General features: G+C 43.6%; 1 protein-coding gene across 1 annotated transcript in view; it reads right to left on the bottom strand.

The window, feature by feature from the left end:
* The window catches only part of hsf2bp (heat shock transcription factor 2 binding protein), a 98,370-nt gene that overhangs the window by 36,540 nt on the left and 49,746 nt on the right, over window positions 1-12,084 (bottom strand). Inside the window, exon 8 of the mRNA XM_072262174.1 lies at window positions 6,541-6,682. Coding sequence (XP_072118275.1) covers window positions 6,541-6,682 — 142 coding nt within the window. The remainder of the gene's footprint in view (window positions 1-6,540; window positions 6,683-12,084) is intronic.

Consider the following 12,084-nt stretch of genomic DNA (forward strand, 5'->3'; position numbering starts at 1 on the left):
TTAATTAGCAGATTGGAGCTATGGGTGGCAACACAGTCATGGGGGGACTTAGGACACAGCCCTGAGGGGCACATGTGTTGAGGGCCAGAGGGGCAGAGGTGAGGGAGCCCACTCTTACAACCTGCCAGTGATCTTACAGGAAGTCCAGGACTCAGCTATACATGGCAGGGTGAAGGCCGAGGCCTCTGAACTTTTTGTTGAGCTTGGAGCGAATTATGGTGTTGAATGCTGAACTGTAGCCCAAGAACAGCATTCTACTTATTCTTCTTCTCCAGATGTGCAAGGACGGTTTGTAGAGCTGTGGTTATTGTATCATCTGTTGATCAGCTGTGTGGGTGGTAGCATGCTGCAGATGTCGTCCTCGACAAGCCTCTCAAAGCATTTGCTTATTATTGAGGTGAGTGCAACAAGATGCCAGTCAGTCAGACATGTTACCTCGGTCTTTTAGGTACGGGAACAATGATGGATGTTTTGAAGCAGGGAGAGGGAGAAATTAAAAATGTCTGTAAACACACCTGCCAGCTGTGCTGTGCACATCCTGAGTACCTGCCCTGGGATGGGTTCATGGGAAACTGAAAGTTCTGAGGGTAGATAAGTCACCTGGACCAGATGGTGTAGACCCTAGTGTTCTGAAAAAAGTAGCTGAAGATACTGTACAGGAATTAGTAAGCATGGGAGGTTAGTTAGGAAAATTCAGTTGCTAGGTATACATGGAGAGGTGGTAAATTGGATTAGACGTTGGCTCAATGGAAGAAGACAAAGAGTGGTAGCCTGTGACTAGTGGTGTGCCACGGGTATCAGTGCTGGGTCCATTGTTATTTGTCATCTATATCAATGATCTGGATGATAATGTGGTAAACTGGATCAGCAAATTTGCTGATGATACAAAGATTGGAGGTGTAGTAGACAGTGAGGAAGGTTTTCAGAGCCTGCAGAGGGACTTGGACCAGCTGGAAAAATGGGCTGAAAAATGGCAGATGGAGTTTAATACAGACAAGTGTGAGGTATTGCACGTTGGAAGGAGAAACCAAGGTAGAACATACAGGGTTAATGGTAAGGCACTGAGGAGTGCAGTGGAACAGAGGGATCTGGGAATACAGATACAAAATTCCCTAAAAGTGGTGTCACAGGTAGATAGGGTCGTAAAGAGAGCTTTTGGTACATTGGCCTTTATTAATCAAAGTATTGTGTATAAGAGCTGGAATGTTATGATGAGGTTGTATAAGGCATTGGTGAGGCCGAATCTGGAGTATTGTGTTCAGTTTTGGTCACCAAATTACAGGAAAGATATTAATAAGGTTGAAAGAGTGCAGAGAAGGTTTACAAGGACGTTGCCGGGACTTGAGAAACTCAGTTACAGAGAAAGGTTGAATAGGTTAGGACTTTATTCCCTGGAGCGCAGAAGAATGAGGGGAGATTTGATAGAGGTATATAAAATTATGATGGGTATAGATAGAGTGAATGCAAGCAGGCTGAGGCAAGGGGAGAAAAAAGCCAGAGGACATGGGTTTAGGGTGAGGGGGGAAAAGTTTAAAGGGAACATTAGGCTGGGCTTCTTCACACAGAGAGTGGTGGGAGTATGGAATGAGCTGCCAGACGAGGTGGTAAATGCGGGTTCTTTTTTAACACTTAAGAATAAATTGGACAGATTGGACGGATGGGAGGTGTATGGAGGGATGTGGTCCGTGTGCAGGTCAGTGGGACTAGGCAGAAAATGGTTTGGCACAGCCAAGAAGGGCCAAAAGGCCTGTTTCTGTGCTGTAGTTTCTATGGTTTCTATGGTATGGTATGGTTTTATCTTTCAAGATCACTAGATTCTGGAATGGTTCCGGGAGATTGGAAAATTGCAAATGTTACCACTCTTCAAGAAGGGAGAGCGGCAGAAGAAAGAAAATTATTGGCCAGTTAGTCTGACCTCAGTGATTGGGAAGATGTTGGAATTGATTGTTAAGGATGTGGTTTCTGGGTACTTGGAGGCAGGTGATAAAATAGACTATAGTTTATAACATGGTTTCCTCAAGAGAAAATCTTGCCTACAAATCTGTTAGAATTCTTTGAAGAAAGAACAAACAGGATAGACAAAGGAGAGTTGGTTGATGTTGTGTACTTTGATTTTCAGAAGGCCTTTGACAAGGTGCCACACATGAGGTTGCTTAACAAGCTACAAGCTCACGGTTTTTACAGAAAAGATTCTGTGATGGACAAAGCAGTGGCTGGTTGGCAGGAGGCGAACAGTGGGAATAAAGGCAGCTTTTTCTGGCTGGCTGCCAGTGACTAGTGATGTTCCACAAGGGTCTGTGTTGCGACTGATTCTTTTTACATTACATGTTAATGATTTGGATGATGGAATTAATGGTTTGTGGTAAAGTTTGCAGAAAATATGAAAATAGGTGGAGGGGCAGGTAGTTTTGAGGAAATAGAAAGAGGCCACAGAAGGAATTAGACAGATTAGAAGAATAGGCAAAGAAGTGGTAGATAGAGTACAGTGTCGGGAAGTTATGTTCATTCACTTTGGTAGAAAAAACGAAAGGGCTGATTATTTTCTAAATGGAGAGAAAATACAAAAATCTGAGGCAAAAGGAGGTTTGGGAGTACTCGTGCAGGATGCCCTGAAAGTTAATTTGCAGGTTGAGTCTGTGGTGAGGAAGGCATTCATTTCAAGTGGACTAATATGTAAAAGCAAGAATGTATAAGGCAATGGTGACGCCAAGTCTGTGCAGCTGTGGAGGCCAACTCTTCATGTATATTTAAGGCATAGGTTGTTCAGAGCATGAAGGAATACAGGGGGAAGGCAGGAGATTGGGACTGAGAAGTAAAATGGATTAGCCATGATGAAATGGTGGAGTGGACACAATGGGCTAAATGGCCTAGTTCTGCTCCTATATCTTATGGTCAATAAGACATGGAAGCAGAATTAGGCCATTCAGCCCATCGGGTCTGCAACGCCATTCCATCATGGCTGATCCTGGATCCCACTCAACCTCATACACCTGCCTCTCGCCATATCTTTTGATGCCCTGATTGATCAGGAAATGATCAACTTCCGCCTTAAATATACACATAGACTTGCCTTCCACTTCAGTCTGTGACGGAGAATTCCACAGACTTACTACCCTCTGGCTAAAAATATTCCTCCTTACCTCTGTTCTAAAGTGTCGCCCCTCAATTTTGAAGCTATGCCTTCAGCAAAGGAAACATCCTCTCCATGTCCATCCTATCTAGCCCTTTCAACATTCAGTAGGTTTCAATGAAATCCCCTGCATTCTTCTAAATTCCAGTGAGTACAGGCCCAAAGCTGCCAAATGCTCCTTGTAAGTTAACCCCTTCATTCGCAGAATCATCCTCTGGACTCTCCTCATGAACCTCCTCTGGACTCTATTCAATGACAACACATTCTTTCTGATACATGGGGTCCAAAACTGATGACAATACTCTAAGTGTGGCCTGACTAATGTCTTATAAAGGGCCAGCATTATCTCCTTACTTTCATATTCTATTCCCCCTGAAATGAAAGCCAACATTGCATTTGCCTTCTTTACCAGAGACTCAACCTGTGAATTAACCTTCTGGGGGTCTTGCACAAGGACTCCTAAGTCCCTCCACCTCCAGTGTTTGAATGTTCTCCTCATTTGGAGAATACTCAGCATTATAGTTCCTTTTACCAAAATGCATTATCATACATTTCCATTTCCTGACACTATAACATCTGCCACTTTTTTGTCCATTCTTCCAATTTGTCTGTCCTGCTGCAATTGAGTCACTTCCTCAGCACTACCTACCCCTCCATCTCTGATTTTTTGAATTTTCTCTCCATTTGGAGAACTGTCTATGCTTTTATTTCATCTGCTCTTTTACTTCTACCAAAGTGCATGACCATACACTGCCCGTCACTGTATTCCATCTGCCACTTCTTTGACCATTCACTTCATCTGTCCAAGTCCTTTTGTAGCCTCTCTTCCTCCTCAATGCTACCTGCCCCTCCACTTATCTGGCCACAAAGCCATCAATGCCTTGATCCAAATCATTGACATATAATGTGAAAAGAAGTGGTCCCAACACAGACCCCTGTGGAACACCACTAGTCATAGGCAGCCAAACAGAAAAGGCTCCCTTTATTCCCACTCTTTGCCTCCTGCCAATCAATCACTTCTTTACCCATGCTAGAACCTTTCCTGTAATACCATAGCAGCCTCACGTGTGGCACCTTGTCAAAGGTCTTCTGAAAATTCGATTACACAACATCTACCGATTCTCCTTTATCTATCCTGGTTGTTATTTCTTCAAAGAATTCCAACAGATTTGCCAGGCAAGATTTTCCCTTAAGGAAACCATACTGACTTAAGGTTGAAAGAATACAGTGAAAATTTCGAAGTACGTTGCTGGGACAGAGGGGTTACAAGGAAAGACTGAACAGGTTAGGACTTTATTCTTTGGAACGTAGAATTTTTAATGGAGATTTGATTGAGGTACACAAAATTATGAGGGGTATAGATCGGGTAATTGCAAGCAGGTTTTTTCCCCCACTGAAGTTGGGTGGGATTACATCTAGAGCTCATAGAAACATAGAAAACATACAGCACAATACAGACCCTTTGGCCCACAAAGCTGTGCCGAACACGTCCTTACCTTAGAACTACCTAGGGTTACTCATAGCCTTCTATTTTTCTAAGCTCCATGTAGCCATCCAGGAGTCTCTTAAAAGACCCTATCGTTTCCGCCTCCACCTCCGCCGCCAGAAGCCCATTCCATGCGCTCACCACTTTCTGCGTTAAAAACATACCCCTGATATCTCTGCTGTACCTACTTCCAAGCACCTTAAAACTATGCCCTCTCGTGCTAGCCATTTCAGCCCTGGGGAAAAGCCTCTGACTATCCACACGATCAATACCTCTCACTATCTTGTACACCTCTATCAGGTCATCTGTCATCCTCCGTCGCTCCAAGGAGAAAAGGACGAGTTCACTCAACCTATTCTTATAAGCCATGCTCCCCAATCCAGGCAACGTTCTTGTAAATCTCCTCTGCACCCTTTCTATGGTTTTCAAGTCCTTCCTATAGTGTGGTGACCAGAATTGAGCACAGTACTCCAAGGGTGGTCTGACCAGGGTCCTATATAGCTGCAACATTACCTCTCGGCTCTTAAACTCAATCCCACAATTGATGAAGGCCAATGCACCATATGCCTTCTTAACCACAGAGTCAACTTGCATAGCAGCTTTGAGTGTCCTATGGACTCGGACCCAAGATCCCTCTGATCCTCCACACTGCCAAGAGTCTTACCATTAATACTGCATTCTGCCATCATATTTGACCTACCAAAATGAACCACCTCACACTTATCTGGGTTGAACTCCATCTGCCACTTCTCAGCCCATTTTGCATCCTATCAATGTCACTCAGTATCTGAAAAGTTTGTGTAAGGCCATAAATCTGGAACACAAGTTCTGTTTTTCCCTTCCAAGTGGCTGCCTGACTTAATGATTATTTAAAGTCATAGAAAAGTACAGCATGAACAGGCCCTTCAGCTCATCTCATCCATGCTGAGCTATTTAAATTGCCTGATCCCATCAACCTGGACCAGGATGTTTGCCCTCCATACCCCTGCCATCTAAGTACCTACTGTATCTAAACTTAAACATTGAATTCAAGCTTGGGCACACCTCGTGTTTCTACGAAACTTTACACATTTCATCCCTAACCCATGAATGTGGATATTAAGAAAGAGGATGTGCTGGAGCTTTTGGAAAACATCAAGTTGGATAAGTCACCAGGACCGGATGAGATGTACCCCAGGTTCAATGGTGGAACAGGCAGACGAAGTTACTTTTAACTCAATGGCAGTGAAGGCGGATGAAGGCTGCAACAAATCCATCAGTTCCAATCATCGTGGTTTCCATGCCATTGGAATCAGTTGGTTGATTTGTGAAGTATCGTGTGCTTTTTGGAGTGCAATATCAAGTACATGTTAAATAATACACACACAGACGTCTTCACTCTGTGGGCCACTTCTTCAGAACGAAGACCATCATCCTTGACCTCGAGGGATAGCCACAATGACCCCAGGCTACTGTGGGAGGCGAGGGAGGAGATTGCTGAGCCTCCAGCGATGATCTTTGCATCATCAATAGGGACGGGAGAGGTTCCAGAGGATTGGAGGGTTACAGATGTTGTTCCCTTATTCAAGAAAGGGAGTAGGGATAGCCCAGGAAATTATAGGCCAGTGAGTCAGTGGTTTATAAATGACCTGGATGAGGAAGTGGAGGGATGGGTTAGTAAATTTGCTGATGGCACAAAGGTTGGGGGTGTTGTGCATAGTGTGGAGGGCTGTCAGAGGTTACAACGGGACCTGTGACATGTGACATGTGTACATTATCCACCTTTTTCTGTTTCTAATTCAGACCTCTAGCCCGTGTATCATTTTTCTCCAGGAATCTCAACACTAGTGTACTTTAACTACTGGCTGAGTGGAAAATTAAGAAATTGGAATATGAATTTAAAATGTGTACAACACATTCATTTGGACCAAGAATTTAAACTTACTTGTTACAATTCCTGCCAACGCCAGAACAAACCGGTTTTCATCTGTATCCAGATCATAGTCTTCCTTGAAATTCTCATCTGTAGATTTCACGAAACTCTCTAATGTCTGTGCCACAATAGTGAAAAACTTCTCTGCTTTATTCTGTTCAAGAAAGAGTTTAACATGTAGATCAGACAATAGATTGCACCAATGCCAATGATTTAAAAATATTTCATAAAGTTTTACAGTTAGCTTAAAGAAGGTGCCATAAATGCAGAAAATAATTTCCGTGATCTTTATGAGATTATCAGTTTATACAGCATACATAATGCCAACTAAGCCCATTTGTGTCGAGAGCTTTTCTGAACATCCACCTCTTGGTCGCTTTGCTGTCCATGATGTGAGACAGTTAGTGGCTGTTGGCATGATCAAGTCATTTACTAAGAAAGATGTCACAAAAGCCACCAAGGTCGCCAGTGAAGTATTATGGTCTTATCAGTTACTGAGAAGTAATTAGATAAATGCATCTTACAGAGTCATATAGTGCAGAGACAGGCCCTTTCAGGGCCTGTTGGCTTACCTACACTGAACTCATCTGCCCACATCCTTCCCAGACCAAGTATCAGTATTAACACATTTTAAAAATTTTAATTGTACTCATTCCTACCACCTCGTCTGGCAGCTTGTTCCATTAACCCACTACCCTTTGTATGGAGCTTCAACAGCGGCCAATCGGAGCTTGGAGGCGAAAAGTAAAAATGTCTTCACACAGGTCCATGAGGGGGCTTTAAAAATCAGCGCTTCATAGCCATTTTTCAGAGCTTGAACAGGGGCCAAACGGAGTTTGGGTTTGGGATTCATTAGCAATTTTCAAAAAAAGGAGGCAGGGGCAAGTGGAGTGGCCATTGTTGGAGTGGACCAGTGTTAGAGTGGGAGACTTTTGACTTTGGGCGATGACAGTGTGACGGGGTGCTGAATTACCCCTATGAACTGTGCTTTTGAAGAGAGAGAAAGAGTTAGTTAACACCAATATATTGTTTTGAAAAGAGAGATACAGAGCGAGAGAGAGAGAGGAAGATTAATTTTTGGACTGTCACTTTAAGGCATGAGGACCTTTTGGATTTCTGCTGAGTTAGAGAGAGAGAGAGCATCAAGCAGCTCGTAAGTCGCTATGGTGACCGAGGGCGGCGTTATTTGATGGACAATCGATGTTATGGTTTTTCGGCAGCCATGTTTATACTTCCAAGGACATTTGCCTGCTTGTACATTTCTTACACAGCCAAAGGAAGGAGGAGTTATTTGAATGACAGTTGGTACTCAGTTCAGTGAGATAATTAGGAGGTCAGATGATACAGACCTCAGGCACATGTTTTTTGGACACTGAATGAGCTTTGTTGTGCCCACAGGAAAAGTGGGTTTTTGGAGGATCGATCAGTGGCTCTTGCAGTGAGGAAAAGGGATTGACCGGTGGGGAGTTGTCCATGTGTCCACACTTGCCTGAGTTGATAGCTCCACCACAGAAAACCGGTCCCCTTTGTTGAAGTCACAGTCGGTGACTTTTAAAGGATTTCGGAGGACAACGGGAAGATCGACGGTGTCAGCTCACCTGAAGATTCAAATCTCTCCCTCTCTCTCTCTCTCTCTCCATCACTACTCAACTCAACACCACGAACTGAACTGAACTTTACTCATCATCATAAGACTATCTATTTACCCCTAGACTTGAAGAAGCTTGGTTTTCATATACATATTCCACACTGACTTATATATAATCATTGCTAACCTGTTTGATTTATCTACATTTATATTACTGTATTGTGTAGTTACTAATAAATATTATTAGTTAATAGCAATACTGGACTCCGTAGTGTTTTCTATTTCTGCTGGTTCTTTAACCCATCACGGGGTACGTGACAACAGGCTTGGGCGACTTAAGTATCTGATAAGCTTTTTCTTGCTCATTCTTCTGTAAGTGTATAGATAGAGCAATAAGAATGGCTCCAGTGGCTGTGCTTTGTTCTGTGTGGAAGGTGTGGAAATTCTGGGAGACCTCCAGAGTCTCAGAATCAGAATCAGAATCAGATTTATTATCACCGGCATGTGACGTGAAATGTGTTAACTTAGCAGCAGCAGTTCAATGCAATACATAATCTAGCAGAGAAAAAAAAACATAATAAATGAGGCCAATTCTCTGGATGCTTTCAAGAAGGAGCTAGATAGGTATCTTATGGATAGGGGAATCAAGGGTTATGGGGACAAGGCAGGAACTGGGTATTGATAGTAGATGATCAGCCATGATCTCAGAATAGCGGTGCAGGCTCAAAGGGCCGAATGGTCTACTTCTGCACCTATTGTCTATTGAAGGTCGCTAGTTTTAGCCTTGGCTGAGGCAGCGTGTGTGTCCTTGAGCAAGGCACTTAACCACACATAGCCCTGCAACAACACTAGTGCCAAGCTGTATGGGTCCTAATGCCTTTCTCTTGGACAACATCGGTGGCGTGGAGAGGGGAGACTTGCAGCATGGGCAACTGCTGGTCTTCCATACAACCTTGCCCAGGCCTGCGCCCTGGAAACCTTCCAAGGCACAAATCCATGGTCTCATGAGACTAACGGATGCCTATACTGTGGGAAGCGAGGGAAGAGATTGCTGAGCCTCTGACGATGATCTTTGCGTCATCAATAGGGATGAGAGAAGTACCAGAGGATTGGAAGGTTGCAAACATTGTTCCCCTGGAGTAGAGATAACCAAGGAAGTTATAGACCAGGGAGTCTTACTTCAGTGGTCGGCAAGTTGTTGGAGAAGAGGCAGGATCTATGAGCATTTTGGAGAGACATAACCTGATTAGGGATAGTCAGCATGGCTTTGTCAAGGGCAGGTCGTGCCTTACGAGCCTGATTGAATTCTTTGAGAATGTAACAAAACAGATTGATGAAGGTAGAACAGTGGATGCAGTGTATATGGATTTCAGTAAGGCATTTGATAAGGTTCCACATGCAAGGCTCATTCAGAAAGTATTGAGGCATGGGATCCAAGGAGACCTTGCTGCGTGGATCGAGAATTGGCTTGCCACAGAAGGCATAGAGTTGTTGCAGATGGTACATATTCTGCATGGAGGATGGTGACCAGTGGTGTTCCACAGGGATCTGTTCTGGGACCCCTCTTTTTTGTGATTTTTATAAATAACCTGGATGAAGAAGTAGAAGGGTGGGTTAGTAAGTTTGCTGATGATACAAAAGTTGGGGGTGTTGTGAATAGTCTGGGGGGTTGTCAGAGGTTATAGTGCAACATCGATAGGATGCAGAACTGGGCTGAGAAGTGTCAGATGGAGTTCAACCCAGGTAAGTGTGAAGTGGTTCATTTCAGTAGGTCAATTTTGAAGGCAGGATATAATATTAATGGTAAGACTCTTGGCAGTGTGGAGGATCAGCAAGATTTTGGGGTCTGTGTCTATTGGACAACCTGCTGTGCAGGTTGACAGGGTTATTAAGAAGGCATATGGTGTGTTGGCCTTCATCAACTGTGAGATTGAGTTCAAGAGCCAGGAGTTAATGTTACAGCTATATAAGACCATAGTTAGACAGTACTTGGAGTACTCTGTTCAGTTCTGGTCACCTCACTACAGGTAGGATGTGGATATTATAGTGAGAGTGCAGAGGAGGTTGACAAGGATGTAGCCTGGATTGGACAGTATGCCTTATGAGAATAGGTTGAATGAACTTTTCTCTTTGGAGCGACGGAGTATGAGAGGTGACCTGATAGAAGTGTATAAGATGATGAGAGGCATTGACCAGGTTGATAACCAGAGGCTTTTTCCCAGGGCTGAAATGGCTACCACAAAGGGGCACAGTTTTAAGGTGCTTCAAGTAGGTACAGGGAGGATGCCAGAGGTAAGTTTTTCACACAGAGTGTGGTGGGTGTGTGGAATGCACTGCCAGTGACGGTGGTAGAGGCCGATACAATAGGGTCTTTTAATGTAGTAATGTGCTGAGAAAAGAAGTAACAAGCAGGGTGGACAAAGGAGAGGCAGTAGATGTCATTTACTTCAATTTTCAGAAGGCATTTGATAAGGTGCCACACATGAAGCTGCTGAACAAGATAAGATCCTATGGTGTTACAGGAAAGATACTCGCATGGATAGAAGAATGGCTGACAGGCAGGAGGCAGTGAGTAGGAATAAAAGTGGCCTTTTCTGGTTGGCTGCCAGAGACTAGTACTGTTCCTCAGGAGTTGGTATTGGGACCACTACTTTTCACATTGTTTGTCAATGATTTGGATAATGGAATTGATGGCTTTGTGGCAAAGTTTGTGGATGTTACAAAATAGGTGGAGGGGTAGGTAGTGCTGAGGAAGCAATGTGATTGCAGCAGGACTTAGACAAATTGAAGGAATGGGCAAAAAAGTGGCAAATGGAATACAGTGTTGGGAAATATATAAAAACACATTTCATTAAAAGGAACAATAGTGCAGACTATTACCTAAATGGAAGAAAGGTTCAAACACCAGAGGTGCAGAGAGACTTAGGAGTCCTCGTGCAAAACTCCCAGAAAGTCAGTTTACAGGTTGAGTCTGTGGTAATGAAGGGAAATGCAATGTTGCCATTTATTTCAAGGGAATAGAATATAAGAGCAAGGAGATAATGTTGAGACTTTATATGACACTAGTCAGGCTGCACTTGGAGTATTGTCAACAGTTTTGGGCTCCATATCTCAGAAAGGATATGTGGTGATTGGAGAGAGTCCAGAGGAGGTTCACGAGGATGATTCCGGGAAAGAAGGGGTAAACATATGAGAAGCATTTGGCAGCTTTGGGCCCGTACTCACTGGAATTTAGAAGGATGCGGAGGGATCACATGGAAACCTACCAAATGTTGAAAGGACTAGATCGATGGATGAGGAGAGGATGTTTCCTACGGTGGGGCTATCCAGAACTAGCGGGCACAGCCTCAAAATTGAGGGGGCGACCTTTCAGAACAGAGGTAAAGAGGATGTTTTTTCAGTCAGAGAGTGGTGACTCTGTGGAATGCTCTGCTGCAGACTGCAGTGGAGGCCAAATCTGTGGGTATGTTATTAAATGTTGAAATCGAATCCACATCCACTATTTCTGCCATCAGCTCATTCCACACTCCCAATAAACATCAGGCCAGAAATTGCTGCTGTGAAGCTGATGGATTCTCAAGGAAGGTCATCATTTCAAAATTTGAAAGCTGCTTCTCTCTGCTCAGGTGCTGATTAGTCTTGACTTTCCAGGTTGTTTTTTCAGGATAATGGTGGTGTTGTTGTAGAAAATTCAGGCAAACCCCAGATTCATGATTAAACTCAAAATCCAAAAAATGCTGTCCAATTCGCACAGGCCTGTCCTTAAGTGACTTCCCACAATTGGGTATACTGGGGAATACACTGTAGTTGGAAGATGCAGACTCTGCACTGTAGACGTGTACTAAGCTGACCATTTTTGTTAACTCCTTTCAGAATCAGAATTAGGTTTATTATTACTGGCATGTGTCATGAAATTTGTTAACTTAGCAGCAGCAGTTCAATGCAATACATAATATAGAAAAAAAACA

Source organism: Mobula birostris, chromosome 6 (assembly GCF_030028105.1).
Source record: "Mobula birostris isolate sMobBir1 chromosome 6, sMobBir1.hap1, whole genome shotgun sequence".
In the NCBI taxonomy this organism is placed as follows: Eukaryota; Metazoa; Chordata; class Chondrichthyes; order Myliobatiformes; family Myliobatidae; genus Mobula; species Mobula birostris.